Raw genomic sequence first — 21,985 nt, 5'->3', positions numbered from 1 at the left:
TGGAAAGCAAGCTGCAGAACACATGAATGTTGGATCAAGCTACTGCTCGCCCTCTAGTGTTAGAGACTCAAACTACTTAGTTTTTTCATTGACTCTCCATTAAGCACAAAAGTAGTACCAGAATTAATTTTATTTCCACATACTTTTACATACTGATTTATATACAACTTTATCCACTGTATGCAGCAGTAACATAGCTTATCTTCTTCTCCAGAAGTAACCTTTTCACAATATAATATACTGCTCAAAAAAATTAAGGGAACACTAAAATAACACATCCTAGATCTGAATGAATGAAATAATCTAATTAAATACTTTTTTATTTACATAGTTGAATGTTCTGACAACAAAATCACACAAAAATAATCAATGGAAATCCAATTTATCAACCCATGGAGGTCTGGATTTGGAGTCACACTCAAAATTAAAGTGGGAAACCACACTACAGGCTGATCCAACTTTGATGTAATGTCCTTAAAACAAGTCAAAATGAGGCTCAGTAGTGTGTGTGGCCTCCACGTGCCTGTATGACCTCCCTACAAGGCCTGGGCATGCTCCTGATGAGGTGGCGGATGGTCTCCTGAGGGATCTCCTCCCAGACCTGGACTAAAGCATCCGCCAACTCCTGGACAGTCTGTGGTGCAACGTGGCGTTGGTGGATGGAGCGAGACATGATGTCCCAGATGTGCTCAATTGGATTCAGGTCTGGGGAACGGGCGGGCCAGTCCATAGCATCAATGCCTTCCTCTTGCAGGAACTGCTGACACACTCCAGCCACATGAGGTCTAGCATTGTCTTGCATTAGGAGGAACCCAGGGCCAACCGCACCAGCATATGGTCTCACAAGGGGTCTGAGGATCTCATCTTGGTACCTAATGGCAGTCAGGCTACCTCTGGCGAGCACATGGAGGGCTGTGCGGCCCCCCAAAGAAATGCCACCCCACACCATGACTGACCCACCGCCAAACCGGTCATGCTGGAGGATGTTGCAGGCAGCAGAACGTTCTCCACGGCGTCTCCAGACTCTGTCACGTCTGTCACATGTGCTCAGTGTGAACCTGCTTCATCTGTGAAGAGCACAGGGTGCCAGTGGCGAATTTGCAAATCTTGGTGTTCTCTGGCAAATGCCAAACGTCCTGCACGGTGTTGGGCTGTAAGCACAACCCCCACCTGTGGACGTCGGGCCCTCATACCACCCTCATGGAGTCTGTTTCTGACCGTTTGAGCAGACACATGCACATTTGTGGCCTGCTGGAGGTCATTTTGCAGGGCTCTGGCAGTGCTCCTCCTGCTCCTCCTTGCACAAAGACGGAGGTAGCGGTCCTGCTGCTGGGTTGTTGCCCTCCTATGGCCTCCTCCATGTCTCCTGATGTACTGGCCTGTCTCCTGGTAGCGCCTCCATGCTCTGGACACTACGCTGACAGACACAGCAAACCTTCTTGCCGCAGCTCGCATTGATGTGCCATCCTGGATGAGCTGCACTACCTGAGCCACTTGTGTGGATTGTAGACTCCGTCTCATGCTACCACTAGAGTGAAAGCACCGGCAGCATTCAAAAGTGACCAAAACATCAGCCAGGAAGCATAAGAACTGAGAAGTGGTCTGTGGTCACAACAGCATGTGAAAGGTATTGTCAATCAGTGTTGCTTCCTAAGTGGACAGTTTGATTTCACAGAAGTGTGATTGACTTGGAGTTACATTGTGTTGTTTAAGTGTTCCCTTTATTTTTTTGAGCAGTGTATAATTACTCACTCAGTCTGGATATCTCAGAAGAGAATTTTGGCCCAGTCGGCCCTGCTATGACTTTGGCAACATGCTGATGTCTAGTGTTTTGTGTAAAAGACAGTCAAAGGACAATACAGGGAAATGGTGTCTGCAGAGAAGTTAAACAGCAGGCTAAAGGGCTTTTCCCTCATCAAATGGACCATGATAATTAACCTCACCAGCAGAAATGCACTCACACTTCAAAGTGTGTCTTTTTCTAACGCAACATTGGAATGTTCTCTATCATTCTTCTCCAATAAAATCTTAGTGATTCATTGTCTGACATTTTTCAGTGTCAAAGTTAAGTTAATGCAATCAGCTCAACATTTGGTTCTGATGAGCAGTGATAATGTGTAGGATCGTGCAACCTTGTACTTCAGTAGTCCTCATCAGTATGTGGTGCGTTGGTTTCATTCAGAGTGATACATAATTGATTCAGCGTTGCTCTTTGATCAACGCTTGTCACCGGTCTCTTTGAAACTCTCCTTTGAGCAGTAAGACAAACTTTTTTCATCACTGTCCCAGAATTGTCCCGAAGTGCAATTTCAACCATTTCAAACTGAAGATGAACCATCCTAAATGCTAAAATACTTTGTTTATTTTTATGTTTTGATATGCCAACATGGGTTTACCCTAGGACCTACAGTTGAAGTCGGAAGTTTACATACACTTAGGTTGGAGTCATTAAAACTCGTTTTTCAACCACTCCACAAATGTATTGTTAACAAACTATAGTTTTGGCAAGTCGGTTAGGACATCTACTTTGTGCATGACACAAGTCATTTTTCAAAAAATTGTTTATAGACAGATTATTTCACTTATAATTCACTGTATCACAATTCCAGTGGGTCAGAAGTGTACATACACTAAGTTGACTGTGCCTTTAAACAGCTTGGGAAATTCCAGAAAATTATGTCATGGCTTTAGAAGCTTCTGATAGGCTAATTGACATAAATTGAGTCAATTGGAAGTGTACCTGTGGATGTATTTCAAGGCCTACCTTCAAACTCAGTGCCTCTTTATTTGACATCATGGGAAATTCAAAAGATATCAGCCAAGACCTCTGAAAAAAAATTGTAGACCTCCACAAGTCTGGTTCATCCTTGGGAACAATTTCCAAACGCCTGAAGGTACCGCGTTCATCTGTACAAACAATAGTACGCAAGTATAAACACCATGGGACCACGCAGCCATCATTCCGCTCAGGAAGGAGACGCGTTCTTTGGTGTGAGAAGTGCAAATCAATCCCAGAACAACAGAAAGGACCTTGTGAAGATGCAGGAGGAAACAGGAACAAAAGTATCTATATCCATAGTAAATCGAGTTCTATATCGACATAACCTGAAGGGCCGTTCAGCAAGGAAGAAGCCACTGCTCCAAAACAACCATAAAAAAGCCAGACTACGGTTTGCAACTGCACATGGGGAAATAGATCATACTTTTTGGAGAAATGTCCTCTGGTCTGATGAAACAAAAATAGAACTGTTTGGCCATAATGACCATCGTTATGTTTGGAGGAAAAAGGGGGAGGCTTGCAAGCCGAAGAACACCATCCCAACCGTTAAGCACGGGGGTGGCAGCATCATGTTGTGGGGGTGCTTTGCTGCAGGAGGGACTGGTGCACTTAACAAAATAGATGGCATCATGAGGGAGGAAAATTATGTGGATATATTGAAGCAACATCTCAAGACATCAGTCAGGAAGTTAAAGCTTGGTCGCAAATTGGTCTTCCAAATGGACAATGACCCCAAGCATACTTCCAAAGTTGTGGCAAAATGGCTTAAGGACAACAAAGTCAAGGTATTGGAGTGGCCATCACAAAGCCCTGACCTCAATCCTATAGAAATGTGTGGGCAGAACTGAAAAAGCGTGTGCGAGCAAGGAGGCCTACAAACCTGATTCAGTTACACCAGCTCTGTCAGGAGGAATGGGCCAAAAATCAAGGCAATGCTACCAAATACTAATTGAGTGTATGTAAACTTCTGATCTACTGGAAATGTGATGAAAGAAATAAAATCTGAAATAAATCATTCTCTCAACTATTATTCTGACATTTCGCATTCTTAGAATGAAGTGGTGATCCTAACTGACCTAAGACAGGGGATTTTTACTAGGATTAAATGTCAGGAATTGTGAAAAACGGAGTTTATATGTATTTGGCTGAGGTGTATGTAAACTTCCGACTTCAACTGTAGGTCATTCACAGTGATTTAAAACGCTAGTAATAGTAGGCCTACTACAGAAATGGATAAATGAGCCAGAAATTCACATAAAATAATTTGCCTCTAAAAAGGCCAACATTGGAATAATATTCAAATTTATTTTACGCGAATGTACAGGTAACTGACAAAATAATGGAAACACTTGAGGTTTACAAAGTATATTGAAAGCAGGTGCTTCCACACAGGTGTGTTTCCTGAGTTAATTAAGCAATTTAACATCCCATCATGCTTAGGGTCATGTAGAAAAATGCCCAGTTGCCCATTATTTTCGCTACCATGGCTAGAAGAAGAGATCTCAGTGACTTTGAAAGAGAGGTTTCAAAGGAGCATAGGGAGTTTAAAGTGTGTGTGTGTCTCACAGTCAACAGATCTCAACCCAATTTAACAATTATGGGAGATTCTGGAGCGGAGCCAGAGTCGACGTTTTCCACCACCATCAACAAAACACCAAATTATGGAATTTATTGTGGAAGAATGGTGTCGTGTCACATTCCTCCAGTAGAATGGAGTTCCAGACACTTGTAGACTCTATGACAAGTTCTGTTCTGGCAGCTCTTGGTGGCCCAATGCCCTATTTGTCACGCCCTGATCTGTTTCACCTGTCCTTGTGATTGCCTCCACCCCCTCCAGGTGTCGCTGATTTTCCCAAGTGTATTTATCCCTGTTTTTCCTGTCTCTCTGTGCCAGTTCATCTTACATTTTTCCAAGTCAACCAGCGTTTTTCCCGTTCTCCTGTTTTTTGCATGCTCCTTTTTCTAGTCCTCCTGGATTTGACTCTTGCCTGTTTCTGGACTTTGTACCCGCTTACCTGACCATTCTGCCTGTCTTGACCACGAGCCTGTCTGCCACTCTGTACTTCCTGGACTCTGATCTGGTTTTTACCTTTTTGCCTGTCCACGACCATTCTCTTGCCTACCCCTTTGGATGAATAAACATTGTATGACTCCAACCATCTGCCTCCTGTGTCTGCATCTGGGTCTCGCCTTGTGCCTTGATACTATTAAGATACTTTATGTTCAACTGTCCATTATTTGATTTACATAAATAATTAGCATACATCTCAGTGTAGCTTAGGTGATGTGTCCACACCGATTTTGACATGAGGGAGGCGCCAGAAAATGTAGCCAAACTTTAATGAGACTTTTAATTACATAAATATAGGACAATCTCCAGTCATGTTTGACAAATATAATGTAGGATAATTAACATTAACGTCTAAAGGCTTGATTCTGTTGGCGTAGGCCTACTCGAGGAACGGTTCATTCAGATCAAATACAAGAGCGGAGAGAGAAGCCAGTATCTGTTTTGCACCAAGTATCACCCAGCTTGCAATCTGAGCGGAGGCAATCAGCATTTTGAAACTATTAAACCGTAAACTTCATTATTTAAAACTTTTAGGTTTTATGCCATGTTATGAGGCATGTCTTACCTTGATTCAAGTAGCCTAGCCAATATCAGACCATAGACATTTTTAGGGAATTATTTGATAAACACTTCCTTTGCCATTGAAACCAGCTTTCTTTCATTGTCCAGCAGCCAGACACAATCTTAGTCATATTAGCAACCCATGCTAGTTGTTGGATCTTTAGATCTCCCCTCTTTCAACATATTGCATGGATATTTTCATCTGTCACGTGAAACCGCTCGCATGTGTGGTGCACTTTTTAGAACATTGTGTTCCTGCTACTTGCATTTAAAAAAATATTCACACATAGCTCACTGCTAGTTTATCGTCATTTTAAGCTAAACATTCTGATCTGTTGCATCAGCCTCATTGCTTTTTAAATGTTTTTGATGTACAGTGGTTATATGAATTTTGGATCTATTGTCACAGAACTGTCCCAGAGTCTGTTTTGAAGCGTCCCAGACATATTTTGTCCTCAGGACAACGGGACAACGTTAATTTCGAGCCCTGCCTTTAAGACACAGAAACAGGAAGGAGACTGAGTTACTTTGCCTTCACTCTGTCTGTGGTCTTATAGGGACACTGTGTACTGTACTGTACTCTGCTCTGCTCTCATTTGTTTTCATTGATTGATTAATTAAAGCAATTTAATGAATGGCTTTTGTTAAAGATGTCAGGCCTTAGGCAGTTTGGACTCGTAGAATTTTTAAAATGTATTTAGCAAGGCAAGTCCATTCGGAACACATTTTTATTTACAATGACAGCCTACCGGGGAACAATGGGTTAACTGCCTTGTTCAGGGGCAGAACGACAGATTTCTTTTACCTTGTCAGCTCAGGGATTCAATCTAGCAACCTTTCGGTTACTGGCCCAACGCTCAAACCACTAGGCTATCTGCCGCCGAGGATACTCATACACTTTCCATTATTCCTAATGCATCCATTCTGATAGTTTTGAGAGCGGAACTGTCATGACTGAGCAAATATTTGGACTAGAGCAGGAAAAGGTTTTCAAAACAGAATACAAAAGCAAACGAACTTGAAGTTAATTTAATAGAAAAACACACTACCACAAAATCCAAATAAATGTCCATTATGTCTAGCATATGAAATCCTTCCAGTATCAGTAGCATCAACACTTTACTGCTATTGCTGTGGTGAATAGTAAGTAAGGGAGATGAGATGGCTATTCAATCAACCTTTATTTGAAGGGTAAAAACATCGGAGAGAGCAGCAAGGACCTTTTCTCTGCACTTCTCTTGGTTGAGGGCTTTATCCGAACAGGACACAGTGAGACTGAGGAATCGACTCTGGTCTAGAGGACAACACTACCAGTGTCACACTACTGAGCAGAGCTGAGTGGAACCAAGCCAAGCTGTATTGTTCTTGCCTTTTTATGCATCCACCATAGGAACCAAATACCTGAGCCAGCACAATATGGTTTGGGTCGGCACAATAATGTGAAAATGGTCTACCACTTGGTCCCTCCCACTCGGCAGACACTGGTTGAATCAACATTGTTTCCACGTCATATTAATGAAAATACGTTAAACCAACCTGGAATAGACGTTGAATTGACGTCTGTGCCCAGTGGGATCACACTGTATGTACCCACACCTTACAGCTACTGTATATGCTGCAGAGGTAACAGGATGCCAGTAAGGCCTGCTCCAATTGATATCTGTTCCCAGTCTGGTGAGGAAGGCTGGCCCCTCATGGCCCCACTATGGCCAGAGGTTAGAATGCCTGATCCAGCACTATAAGTACTGTTTGAAACAGCTGGATGCGTATTCCACAATGTAATGCTCTCTCTTCTGTGCTGTTTATTATTTCCAGACAATGTACTGCTGTATCGAACACGAGAAGGGGACGTGGTCAAACTCAACATCGAAACACAGGAGAGGGTCATTTTGGTGGAGAACAGGAAGTTTGTGAGTATTAGCTAATTTTATTCCCGAACATGTATAAGTAGGTGATATGGTATTGAAAAATGTATGATGATCATTTGTAATAAATATGACTCAAACATCCTTCTTTGTTATCCAGGAAATGTTCAAAGCCACCAAGTACCACATATCTCCAGACCTGGAACATGTGTTGTTGGCCTACAACGTGGCCCCAGTAAGTAGAAAGGACCACACTTCTTCTTTTGTCTCAGATGCAGAGTTTATGGGTTGTTTCTGCCATTTGAGGTTGAATGCTGGATGCTGAAGTAGTGTTTGTCTCTGCAGGTCTACCAGCACTCCTACATGGCCTTCTACATCATCTGTAGTCTCATCACCCCGTAAGTCTGTCTCTTTCTTTCTTTCTTTCTTTCTTTCTTTCTTTCTTTCTTTCTTTCTTTCTTTCTTTCTCCGGCAAATGTTTTTTTTTGCAACCTAATAGAGACATTGTAATAATCAGTATTTAATCAGTCCTGTGTGGCTCAGTTGGTAGCTCTTGCAACTCCAGGCTTGTGGGTTCGATTCCCACAGGGGACCAGTACGGAGGAAGAAAAGTATGAAATGTACAGTTCCAGTCAAAAGTTTTGACACACCTTAGAGTTTTTGTTTATTTTTACTATTTTCAATATTGTAGAATAATAGTTAAGACATCAAAACTATGAAATAACACATGGAATCTTGTAGTAAGCAAAAAAGTGTTAAAAGAATCGAAATATATTTTATATTTTTGATTCTTCAAATTAGCCACCCTTTACTTTGATGACAGCTATGCACACGCTTGGCATTCTCTCAACCAGCTTCACCAGAAATGCTTTTCCAACAGTCTGGAAGGAGTTCCAATATGATGAGCACTTGTTGGCTGCTTTTCCTTCACTCTGCAGTCCACTCATCCCAAACCATCTCAATTGGGTTGAGGTCGGGTGATTGTGGAAGACAGGTCATCTGATGCAGCACTCCATCACTCTCTTTCTTGGTCAAATAGTCCTTACACAGCCTGGAGGTGTGTTGGGTCATTGTCCTGTTGAAAAACAAATGCTAGTCCCACGAAGTGCAAACCAGATGGGATGGCGTATCGCTGCAGAATGCTGTGGTAGCCATGATGGTTAAGTCTGGTTTAATCACAGACAGTGTCACCACCAAAGCACACCATCACACCTCCTCCTCTATGCTTAACGGTGGGAACCACACATGCAGAGATCATCCGTTCACCTACTCTGCATCTCACAAATAGACAGCGGTTGGAACCAAAAATCTCAAATTTGGACTTATTAGTCCAAAGGACAGATTTCCACCGGTCTAATGTCTCTTCTTCTTATTGGTGTCCTTTAGTAGTGGTTTCTTTGCAGCAATTTGAACATGAAGGCCTGATTCACGCAGTCTCCTCTGAACAGTTGATGTTGAACTCTATGAAAAACTTCAACTCTGTGAAGCATTTATTTGGGCTGCAATCTGAGGTGCAGTCATGATAATGAACTTATCCTCTGCAGCAGAGGTAACTCTGGGTCTTTCTTTCCTGTGGCGGTCCTCATGAGAGCCAGATTCATCATAGTGCTTGATAGTTTTTGCGACTGCACTTGAAGAAACGTTCAAAGTTCTTGAAATTTTCCAGATTGTCTGACCTTCATGTATTCAACTAATGATGGACTGTAGTTTATCTATGCTTATTTGAGCTGTTCTTGCCAAATAGGGCTATCTTCTGTATACCCATCCTACCTTGTCACAACATAACTAATTGGCTCAGACGCATTAAGAAGGAAAGAAATTCCACAAATGAACTTTTAACAAGGTACACACACCTGCTAATTGAAATGTATTCCAGGTGACTACCTCATGAAGCTCGTTGAGAGAATGTGAAAAGCTGTCATCAAGGCAAAGGGTGGCTATTTTGAAGAATCTCAAATATAAAATATATTTTGATTTTAACACTTTGTTGGTTACTACATGATTCCATGTGATATTTCATAGTTTTGATGTCTTCACTATTATTCTACAATGTAGAAAATAGTAAAAATAAAGAAAACCCTTGAATGAGTAGGTGTGTCCAAACTTTTGACTGGTACTGTATATAAAGAGGATGAGTAAAGTGATGGTGAATAACCCAGTTCCCAATATTTCCCTGGGTGAGTTACAGTTGAAGTCGGAAGTTTACATACACTTAGGTTGGAGTCATTAAAACTCGTCTTTCAACCACTCCACAAATTTCTTGTTAACAAACTATTGTTTTGGCAAGTCGGTTAGGACATCTACTTTATGCATGACACAAGTAATTTTTCCAACAATTGTTTACAGACAGATGATTTCACTTATAATTCACTGTATCACAATTCCATTGGGTCAGAAGTTTACATACACCAAGTTGACTGTGCCTTTAAACAGCTTGGAAAATTCCAGAAAATGATGTCATGGCTTTAGAAGCTTCTGATAGGCTACTTGACATAATTTGAGTCAATTGGAGGTGTACCTGTGGATGTATTTCAAGGCCTGTCTTCAAACGCAGTGCCTCTTTGCTTGACATCATAGGAAAATCAAAAGAAATCTGCCAAGACCTCAGAAAAAAAATGTGTAGACCTCCACAAGTCTGGTTCATCCTTGGGAGCAATTTACAAACGCCTGAAGGTACCATGTTCATCTGTACAAACAATAGTATGCAAGTATAAACACCATGGGACCACGCAGCCGTCATACCGCTCAGGAAGGAGACATGTTCTGTCTCCTAGAGATGAACGTACTTTGTTGCGGAAAGTGCAAATCAATCCCAGAACAACAGCAAAGGACTTTGTGAAGATGCTGGAGGAAACAGATACAAAAGTATCTATATCCACAGTAAAACGAGTCATAAATCGACATAACCTGAAAGGCCACTCAGCAAGGAAGAAGCCACTGCTCCAAAACCACCATAAAAAAGCCAGACTACGGTTTGCTATTGCACATGGGGACAAAGATTGTACTTTTTGGAGAAATGTCCTCTGGTCTGATGAAACAAAAATAGAACTGTTTGGCCATAATGACCATCGTTATGTTTGGAGGAAAAAGGGGGAGGCTTGCAAGCCGAAGAAGCACGGGGTGGCAGCATCATGTTGTGGGGGTGCTTTGCTGCAGGAGGGACTGGTGCATTTAACAAAATAGATGGCATCATGAGGTGGGAAAATTATGTGGATATATTGAAGCAACATCTCAAGACATCAGTCAGGATGTTATAGCTTGGTCACAAATGGGTCTTCCAAATGGATAATGACCCAAAGCATACTTCCAAAGTTGTGGCAAAATGGCTTAAAGACAACAAAGTCAAGATGCTGGAGTGGTCATCACAAAGCCTTGACTTCAATCCTATAGAAAATGTGTGGGCAGAACTGAAAAAGCATGTGCGAGCAAGGAGGCCTACAAACCTGACTCAATTACACCAGCTCTGTCAGGAGGAATGGGCCAAAATTCAACCAACTTATTGTGGGAAGCTTGTGGAAGGCTACCTGAAATGTTTGACCCAAGTTAAACCGTGTAAAGGCAATGCTACCAAATACTAATTGAGTGTATGTAAACTGTTAGAAGTGGGAATGTGATGAAGAAATAAAATCTGAAATAAATCATTCTCTCTCCTATTATTCTGACATTTGACATTCTTAAAATAAAGTGGTGATCCTAATTGACCTAAGACAGGGAATTTTTACCAGGGCCAAATGTCAGGAATTGTGTAAAACGGAGTTTAAATATATTTGGCTAAGGTGTATGTAAACTTCCGACTTCAGCTGTATCTCTTGTCATGTCCTCACAACGTTAACACAACCTAATGAAACGTTCTGGGAACCTTGTAAAGAACAGACAAAGTGTGTTCTGGGAATGTTCTTGCAACATCAGGTAAATGTTTTTTTCACCCTAAAAGAGACATTGTAGAATCATCCGCACAACTGGACAGTTTTTATTTTTTGGGAACATATATTTTGTGATGTTCCCACCAGACTGTTCCCACACCGTAATGAAACATTCTGGGAACCTTTATAGAACGTCAGTAATTTTTTTCAAACAAACAACCACCAAAGTTTCTGTGGTGGTTGTTACAGATGTTGTGCATAACGTTTTAGTGAATGTTAGAGCCTTCCAATGATATTTAATCTAAAACATTTTTGTTAAATAAATATATTTGATCAACAATGTTCTCCGAATGTTTTTGGGATGTTATCATCCTAATATTCGATTTAAAAAAAGCCTAACTTGAACTTAATTGTTCTGGGAATATTCCTGGTTTGCTGGGTTGTATTGTCACACACTGTCTGGCCTGTTTTTTGTTCCATATGTGTACTTAGTATTACAGTTAAGGAAACTTTTCTAGTGCTAAATTTAGCTTTGGATGATTGATTTTACCATTACAGAAGCAACCTAGATAGCTCACTGGAAGATTCCATGTATTTTTGTGCACAGTCTGAGGCACACACCCTGAAACACATACACACCAACACACACAGACACCATGACAGAGTGTGTTTTATCTCCACAGGGAGACATGGAGTCTGAATCCTCCTGAGGTACGGAACGCCCCGCTGCAGTATGCTGGATGGGGACCTAAGGGCCAACAGCTGGTAAGAGACCCCACACACCTGTCTACACCCTCACTGTCTCACTGGAAAAAAAACACACTTGCACACAAACGCGCGCACACACACACACCTCAATTACCGATATGCTCCAGCCTTGAACTTGAAACAAATGTTGTTCCAGCATTTTGAAGGTATGCCAAAGGGAGAGAGTTGACAGACACCGTGATAAGCCCCTCTATGCTTTCCCTTTCTCCACAGCACCACTTTGGAGACGATGTCAAAACGCTGTTACTATGGTTAAAGCAACAACATTGTTGTTTTTGTGTGAAAGGAGAGAGGTCTTCTAAAAAGAGCAGTGTCTCTCACAGCTACAATATCTTTGTTGTTTTCCCTCATTAATACACACTTCCTCATTCACCTCATAACAAACAGCACTTTAGACAGGACTAATTACAGAACAACAGTAATGGGCTGTATTCCCTTGTGTTTCTCCACTGACTTACCTTTTATTGCAAATCTGTAGGTTTTTTAAATTGCTCTTATCATATAATTTGTCTACATTAGGCTACAGACACATTTAGAGGGAGAAAATATTAATATTTGAAGCTTCTACAATATGAGATTTCTTCATCTGCCAAGTGAGAAAGCAGCTACGTTTGCATATGGTAATATAGTACCTGATTGGTTTCTTTTTGTTTTGATGTTTATCTGTGTGTTTGGTTAATGAAGAGCTAGAGCTGTATGGGTGAACTGTCTGAGCCGATGTGTTTACTCTCACCTGATAATACCAGATAGTTATTCTTCTCCCATTTCTGGACGTAATGATTTTGCATATTTAAACCTGTCACAATTGTCAGATTTGTCCATTATGTCATTACATATATAAAACGTATGTTTCGATCCAGCGGTGCTGATTCCTCTGTCATGTAGAGTAATTGCCCATGGCTTAATGATCACAGCAGGATGTTTCTCTGTCCCCTGGTTCCACAGCACAATCACAATCACACAAACACACACACACACACACACACACACACACACACACACACACACACACACACACACACACACACACACCACACACACACACACACACACACACACACACACACACACACACACACACACACACACACACACACACACACTAGAGCCTCATGTACAAAGGGTATAGAAAATGAAGAGAGTAAATCAATGTTTGAGAGTTTGTCTGAAGTACACAGCTCAGATATAACCGTCTCCCAACGACACAGGGTGAAGCTGAAGGACAGGAGAGGAGAGTGGATTGACAGTGTATTGGTGGTTGTGCCACACACTCCCCCCCCCCAGCAGTAGTCTTCTTAATCCCTACTACTCACTATGGTACCATGGGCACAGTGGGCATACACCAGCAGTCCAACACAGCATCAGCAACTTAACACAGTAATGTCAACCTCCCCACTGACACCCCTGTCTGAACCAGTTGTCAATCACCCAGAATGTGTGTGTGTGTGTGCGCATGGTTGTGTGTATGTGTGTGTGTGCCCCTTCAGTGATTCAGACGGCTACAGTACCTTCATTCGAGGGAGAGGGGTGTTTTGCTTACTACTCTATTTGGAGATGGAGTGGAATATGACCTCTAATGAAATCTGCTTCCTTTTATATCTGCAGTTTTCAATGCTTTAAGGCATGTTTTGTCACTCAGTCCAGATTGGGTTGATGTGTCTATTTGTGTGAGTGGAAATGTCTCCAGGCTGAAGGATGGATGGGTGTTTTTAGTACTGAGTGAATGTCACACTGTGATGAAAATTGCCCAGAAGGAGTGGCAGTCTTTTTTCTTTATCTAGTAATTCATTAAGGGTTATACAGTTTTATTATTATAAGGTAGTAATTATGTTTTATCTACTGTAGTAATTATAAGGCAGCCATAGTGTCAAGCTGAAAAGAACGCATTTGAAAGCCTGGCAAAAAGCAAAATCTCTGAAATGTAATGGTACGATGCTGTATTCACTCCAGCGTCTTGTCCCTTTTTTACCCAGATCTTTATTTTTGAGAACAATATCTACTACAGAGCAACGGTGGAGAGCAGGACCATTCGCCTGGTGTCCACAGGGAAGGAGCGAGTCATCTTCAATGGCTTGAGTGACTGGCTGTATGAGGGTAGGAGAACTACAAATACAGCATCACTACTGCATACAGAACTACAAATACTAGCTGGATAGAGAATGCTTGTTAGTTACACCCCAGTATTGCAGCGGTATTGAAACACAGGGCATGGAATCAGAAAGAAACCCCTCCATCTATTCTGTACAATGTTTCAAACAAGGATAAGGAACAATACAATCATAACAAAGAATAGAGACCATTTTATTTCCATTTTAGTCATTTAGGAGACGCTGTAATCCAGAGCGACTTACAGGAGCAATTAGGGTTAAGTGCCTTACTCAAGGGCACATCGACACATTTTCACCTAGTCAGTTCAGGGATTCAAACCAGTGACCTTTTGGTTTCTGGCCCAAAGCTCTTAATTGCTAGGCTACCTGCCGTTTTTAAGATCCGTTTTTCCCTCTCCTCCAAGACAGCAGGCTATCTATGGGTTGTGTTTGTCAATTATTTCCTTTTAAAGACAAACATCTGGTTGCATTTCACTATCTTTGTCCCCAGAGCTCCCCTAGCTTGTCTCTGTGTTTAGGCAGTATTCATTCATTCATGTCTGCATCGCTGCAATCGCTCTCTGCAGCTGGTTGTCATCTACACTACTGTACCTCCATTTGTAATGTGATATGAAATATTTCCTGCTCAATATTGTATGTGAGCTTTCTATAGATCTATCTACTGTATTCATTTTTTCATTCATTTCTTTAACATTTTCCCCCATTTTGATTTGTTTTGTTGGCTGGCTGATGGTTTTAAAAACTTCCGATGTAACCCCTTATATAACTTCATTACTGGATGGGAGGTGTATTTTTTATAGTGTTTTGACTGAGTTTCATAACAGTAGGCTTAGGTTTAAGGTGAAGGTAGTACCTCCTCTCTCTGCTAGTCGCTGCAGTTCAGCCACAGGGCATTCTTGATCCCAAATCAGTTTTTGAGAGGATTATAAAATCATTATAACACACTTGTATACTCTAAGGTCACTCTATCACTATGTAGGCCCATAGAGTACCACATTATGAGTCATAATACCCATAAAACATAAAGGTCAAACAGGGAAATGGTTCCAATCATTTTTCCACCATTCACCGTGTAAATATCTCGAGGACAAGGTGACTTTTATCATTATATTTGCCTGTATTTACCCCCTAAAAATGAAATGCCAATTAGCTGCTAATGTGGCTATCATAAATAACTACAAATGCCATGATGATCTGGACGAATTCTCTGGATTAACTATCTAATGTTAGCTAAATGTAAAATAAGCAAAAAAAGAATCGTCCCTTTTTCAGGACCTTGTCTTTCAAAGATAATTCATAAAAATCCAAATAACTTCAAAGATCTTCATTGTAAAGGGTTTAAACAATGTTTCCCATGCTTGTTCAATGAACTATAAACAATTAATGAACATGCACCTGTGGAACGGTCATTAAGACACTAACAGCTTACAGACGGTAGGCAATTAAGGTCACAATTATGAACATTTAGGACACTAAAGAGGACTTTCTACTGACTCTGAAAAACACCAGTTACACCAGGAACGCACAATCCCTCCATCAGTGCTCAGACTGTCCGCAATAGGCTGAGAGAGGCTGGACTGAGGGCTTGTAGACCTGTTGTAAGACAGGTCCTCACCAGACATCACCGGCAACAAAATCGCCTATGGGCACAAACCCACCGTCGCTGGACCAGACAGGACTGGCAAAAAGCTTGTGCGAGCAAGGAGGCCTACAAACCTGACTTAGTTACACCAGCTTTGTCAAGAGGAATGGGCCAAAATTAACCCAATTTATTGTGGGAAGCTTATGGAAGGCTACCCGAAACGTTTGACCCAAGTTAAACAATTTAAAGGCAATACTACCGAATACTAATTGAGCGTATGTAAACTTCTGACCCACTGGGAATGTGATGAAAGAAATAAAAGCTGAAATAAATCCTTCTCTCTACTATTATTCTGACATTTCATATTCTTAAATTAAAGTGGTGATCCTAACTGACCTAAAACAGGGAATTTCTACTGGGATTAAATGTTAGGAATTGTGAAAAAAGTTTAAACGTATTTGACTAAGGTGTATGTAAACTTCCGACTTCAACTGTATAGTGGCACGGTTTGCCAACAACACCCGTGCCAATATGTCCTCCAAACACTTCCTTTGGCGTTATCACTTAAGTAGAAACTTCTAGGAGCAACAACGGCTCAGCTGCGAAGTGGTAGGCCACACAAGCTCACAGAACGGGACCGCCGAGTGCTGAAGCGTGCTGCGCGTAAAAATCGTCAGTCCTTGGTTGTAACTCAGTAGTGAGTGTTGCAAACTGCCTCTGGAAACAATGTCAGCACAAGAACTGTTTGTCGGGAGCTTCATGAAATGGCTTTCCGTGGCCGAGCAGCCGCACACAAGCCTAAGATCACCATGCACAATGCCAAGCGTCGGTTGGAGTGGTTTAAAGCTCGCCGCCATTGGACTATGGAGCAGCAGAAACAGTGATGAATCACGTTTCACCATCTGGCAGTCTGACGGACTGCCCCAATGCATAGGGCCAACTGTACAGTTTGGTGCAGGAGGAAAAATGGTCTGGTTCATGGTTCGGGCTAGGCCGCTTAGTTCCAGTGAAGGGAAATCTTAACACTACAGCATACAATGACATTCTAGATGATTCTGTGCTTCCAGCTTTGTGGCAACAGTTTGGGGAAGGCCCTTTCCTGTTTCAGCATGACAATGCAACCGTGCACAAAGCGAGGTCCATACAGAAATGGTTTGTCGATCGGTGTGGAAGACTTGACTGGCCTGCACAGAGCCAACCTCAAACCCATCGAACACCTTTGGGATGAAGGGGAACGCCGACTGCGAGCCAGGCCTAATCACCCAACATCAGTGTCGAACTGCCTGACACTAATGCTCTTGTTGCTGAATGGAAGCAAGTCCCTGCAGCAATGTTCCAACATCTAGTGGAAAGCCTTCCCAGAAGAGTGGAAGCTGTTATAGGCTGGTGGTGTGTGTGTGTGTGTGTGTGTGTGTGTGTGTGTGTGTGTGTGTGTGTGTGTGTGTGTGTGTGTGTGTGTGTGAGTGTGTGTCCCTCTCCCTGTCTTACCAGAGCAGAATGATTGGTGTGAGTGTGGTGTAGTATAGTGATGAGACAGGTTTATCTTCCAGCCATGCAGGACAGGAGTGATTGTCATGCAGAGCAGAGAGAGTGTCAGAGCAGAGAGAGTGTCAGAGCAGAGAGAGTGTCACACAAAACTGTCAGCGCAGGGCATGGATCTCTTTTCAACACCCCAGTGCCGATTTATCACACCAGACGTGTCGCGACAGGAAACGAGAAGCTGTCTGTCTGTCTATGGGGTTATGTATTGGAATAGGAAGTGTGTTATTGAGTGGTGATGTGGAGATATGTGCACTGGATCGGAGCAACACTTACTTTGATGGGCATTAGGCTACTGTGCATAGTAAGCATAATACTGTATTTTCACATTCAGTATATACAGTGCCTACACACACAATGACAGGTATTCGTATAACATTTGAGCTTTTATAATAAACTAATGTCTTTACAGTTTACTTATTAGTTTCTAGGGCACAAAATGTGCTTCAAAAGTAGCTAGAATTCATATAGGCCCAATATAGTCTGTATCTCAATTTTAAAAAATCGTATTTTTTGGTGCTCCACATTTTCATAGTGAAAGAAAACATATAGACATTTTTTTAGTAGTCCATCTGTCTCTCCCTGAGGGCTGTGGCGATCTGGGTCATGGTCCTCATGCTGTCACCATGACCACACTGAGACTGATATAATACAGTAAGTAACCAGACCCACTGAACTCAGAACTCCTTCACCAAAGCTCTGAAATGCCAGGCCAGTTTCAGCAATATTTCCTCCCATTGATTATCAGGGGGTCAGCAGAGAGCACAGCTCTTTCAGGTCACCTATACCCTGCTTCAACTCCTCATACAGATGGTATTTTGCTATGCATCAATAGATTATGTTGGATGTATGCTGTCATAATGTACTGAAGATTGTGTTGAACAATGTCCTTGAGAGCATTCAATCAGTTATTTAATTATCCATATCTCATCCCTAGAGAGGGGAACGACGAGTCAACATGTTTGTCAAATCATCGTACACCGCTCTCCCACACAATCTCTGTATGCTGGTCTTCATCGTCCTTCATAGACCATCCTCATCCTCTGTCAACTGAAGTTGAGTCATATTGTGTTTGTCTCAGGGAAAGGCTGCTTGTTTGTACCATTCCTTTGATAGGAAGCTTTCCTGGAAGCTCTATGCTTCCACCTGGTGGGCTTTTGTGGATTATATTTGACTGGGCATATAACTCCATTCATTTAATTACTTATCTTGTCCTTTTCTTTACCTCTGTTTTCAAATGACCTTTTGACATGCACTCTCCACACCTGATGGATGATAAAGAAATAAATTGACCCAGAACATAAGCTGATATTCTACCTCCCTCTGTATCTCTGTCTGTAACCCTGCAACATATTTCATCAATAGCTATGAGTAATGGACCTCTACTCCAGTGACAGTACAGTAAATGGGTGCCATAAATCAGAGACAGGCCACAACACATCTGCACCACATCTGTGTGGTGGAAATGTCCTTTATCAGCACACACAGCTAATGAAGTGACTTTGGGATATGATGACATACAGTTGAAGTCGGAAATGTACATATATTTTAGCCAAATACATTTAAACTCAGTTTTTCACAATTCCTGACATTTAATCCTAGTAAAAAATCACTGTCTTAGGTCAGTTAGGATCACCACTTTTTTTCTATAGGATTGAAGTCAGGACTTTGTAATGGCCACTCCAATACCTTGACTTTGTTGTCCTTAAGCCATTTTGCTACAACTTTGGAAGTATGCTTGGGGTCATTGTCCATTTGGAAGACCCATTTGCGACCAAGCTTTAACTTCCTGACTGATGTCTTGAGATGTTGCTTCAATATATCCACATACTTTTCCTTCCACATGATGTCATCTATTTTGTGAAGTCCAGTCCCTCCTGCAGCAAAGCACCCCCACAACATGATGCTGCCACCCCCGTACTTCACGGTTGGGATGGTGTTCTTCGGCTTGCAAGCCTCCCCCTTTTTCCTCCAAACATAACATTTCCTTTGATTTTCCCATGATGTCAAGCAGAGGCACTGAGTTTGAAGGTAGGCCTTGAAATACATCCACAGGTACACCTCCAATTGACTCAAATGATGTCAATTAGCCTATCAGTAGCTTCTAAAGCCATGACATCAGTTTCTGGAATTTTCCAAGCTGTTTAAAGGCACAGTCAACTTAGTGTATGTGAACTTCTGACCCAATGGAATTGTGATACAGTGAATTATAAGTGAAATAATCTATCTGTAAACAATTGTTGGAAAAATGACTTGTGTCATGCACAAAGTAGATGTTCTAACCGAAACCATAGTTTGTTTACAAGAAATTTGTGGAGTGGTTGAAAGACGGGTTTTAATGACTCCAACCTAAGTGTATGTGAACTTCCGACTTCAACTGTATATACTGAACAAAAATATAAATGCAACTTGTAAAGTGTTGTTCCCATGTTTCATGAGGTGAAATAAAAGATCCCAGAAATGTTCCATACACACAAAAAGCATATTTCTCTAAAATGTCCTCACCAGGGTCTTGACCTGACTGCAGTTCGACGTCGTAACCTACTTCAGTGGGCAAATGCTCACCATCGATGGCCACTGGCACGCTGGAGAAGTGTGCTCTTCACCGATGAGTCCCGGTTTCAACTGTACCGGGCAGATGGCGTTGTGTTGGCGAGTGGTTTGCTGATGTGAACAGAGTGCACCATGGTGGTGGTGGGGTTATGCTATGGGCAGGCATAAGCTACGGACAACAAACACAATTGCATTTTAGGGGGGGACCAACGATGGCAATTTGAATGCACAGAGATACCGTGATGAGAACCTGAGGCCCAATGCACGGCCCCATGTCGCAAGGATCTGTACACAATTCCTGGAATCTGAAAATGTCCCAGTTCTTCCATGGCCTGCATACTCACCAGACATGTCACCCATTCAGCACGTTTGGGATGCTCTGGATTGACTTGTACGACAGCGTGTTCCAGTTCCCGCCAATATCCAGCAACTTCGCACAGCCATTGAAGAGGAGTGGGATAACATTCTATAGGCCACAATCAACAGCCTGATCAACTCTATGTAAGGAGATGTGTCGCGCTGCACGAGGTGGATGGTGGTCACACCAGAAACTGACTGGTTTTCTGATCCACACCCCTACCTTTTTTTAAAGGTATATGTGACCAACAGATGCATATCTGTATTCCCAGTCATGTGAAATCCATAGATTAGGGCCTAATGAATGTATTTCAATTGACTGATTTCCTTATATGAACTGTAACTAAAATCTTTAAAATGGTTGCATGTTGCATTTACATTTTGTTCAGTGTTCATCATATCAGTAAACAACAGACTATTAGCTTTATTATTAATCATATAACTATCTTGTAACCTTCTAGCCTTAAAGCCTGTCTTGAAGATGAATGGACGTTATTTATCACCATATTTTTTATACAGTGTGATACAGTAGTTCATTGTTTATGGGGTTTGTTGTTCCAGAGGAGATCCTTCAGACCCACATAGCCCATTGGTGGTCTCCAGATGGTCTCAGACTGGCCTATGCCACCATCAACGACACCCTGGTGCCCAAGATGGAGGTCCCTATTTTCACTGGTGCCCCGTATCCAATAGGGCTGGAGTACCATTACCCCAAGGTAAATCCCGCAGACAGCCTCTTGTCTATATTTTCTGTCCTCCTTGCCCTACACTGCCCTGACGTTTTTGGGTGAGTGGTATTGAATGAGTACCAATTGCTGTTGTGCAGATCGTCTCTGGTTCAAACCCAGGTCGGAACAGAAAAGGGATCAACTTTTCTACGGAGTTGTGTGGATCTGACAGTTGACTTCACACAGACAAAAAGGATCCATATAGATACCGTATAACCCACTGAATTATATGATTTCTGGCGTAACCTGTCTCTTCCCCTGCAGGCTGGGGAGGAAAACCCTGTAATACACCTATCTGTGGTGAGTTTGAACGGCCCCCTTCACACGGTGGAGATGAAGAAACCAGACGACCCCAGGATAGGGTGAGTGTCTCACTGACTGAATGACACAGTTACACGGTTCAAGATAATCTTTATTATCCCATCAACTAGATTCAGCCGCGGGACAGTTTTTTTCTTGAGCGGATGGTCAGGAGCTGGAACAAAATTCCAAATACTTTGTAGACTGCAAATTGACCGCAAGAAGCACAGAAATAACATTTGACTAAAACATAATAATTTCAAACCTTGCTTACATTTGTATATGATTACATATACAGTATCTCTCTATTATGCATGGTAATACCTTGGAACAGATTTCCCAAATTATAATCACTTGGAGATGATTTCCTGGTGTTTTTACAGTCTTTTATGTCCAACTATATATACACAGTACCAGTCAAACGTTTGGACACACCTACTCATACCAAGGGTTTTTCTTTATTTTCTACTATTTTCTACATTGTAGAATAATCGTGAAGACATCAAAACTATGAAATAACACATATGGAATCATGTAGTAACCCAAAAAGTGATAAACAAATCAAAATATATTTTATATTTGAGATTCTTCAAAGTAGCCACCATTTGCACACTCTTGGCATTCTCTCAACCAGCTTCATGAGGTAGTCACCTGGAATGCATTTCAATTAACAGGTGTACCTTGTTAAAAGTTATTTTCTGGAATTTCTTCCCTTCTTAATGCGTTTGAGCCAATCAGTTGTGTTGTGACAAGGTAAGAGTGGTATACAGAAGATAGCCCTATTTGGTAAAAGACCAAGTCCATATTATGGCAAGAACAGCTCAAATAAGCAACGAGAAACGACAGTCCATTATTACTTTAAGACAGGAAGGTCAGTCAATCAGGAAAATTTCAAGAACTTCAAGTGCAGA

General features: G+C 41.8%; 1 protein-coding gene across 2 annotated transcripts in view; it reads left to right on the top strand.

The window, feature by feature from the left end:
* LOC106569194 (A-type potassium channel modulatory protein DPP6) overlaps nt 1-21,985 on the top strand; it is a 172,659-nt gene that overhangs the window by 131,655 nt on the left and 19,019 nt on the right. For both annotated transcript variants that reach the window (XM_014140303.3, XM_014140301.3), the window contains 7 exons: nt 7,227-7,321; nt 7,437-7,511; nt 7,622-7,674; nt 11,823-11,904; nt 13,881-14,001; nt 20,608-20,762; nt 21,039-21,136. In XM_014140303.3, coding sequence (XP_013995778.2) covers nt 7,227-7,321; nt 7,437-7,511; nt 7,622-7,674; nt 11,823-11,904; nt 13,881-14,001; nt 20,608-20,762; nt 21,039-21,136 — 679 coding nt within the window. The remainder of the gene's footprint in view (nt 1-7,226; nt 7,322-7,436; nt 7,512-7,621; nt 7,675-11,822; nt 11,905-13,880; nt 14,002-20,607; nt 20,763-21,038; nt 21,137-21,985) is intronic.

This window comes from Salmo salar, chromosome 14, assembly GCF_965601325.2.
Source record: "Salmo salar chromosome 14, fSalSal1, whole genome shotgun sequence".
In the NCBI taxonomy this organism is placed as follows: domain Eukaryota; kingdom Metazoa; phylum Chordata; class Actinopteri; order Salmoniformes; family Salmonidae; genus Salmo; species Salmo salar.
The sequence above is the reverse complement of the archived record's forward strand: the minus strand, read 5'-3'. Positions and strand labels throughout refer to the sequence as shown.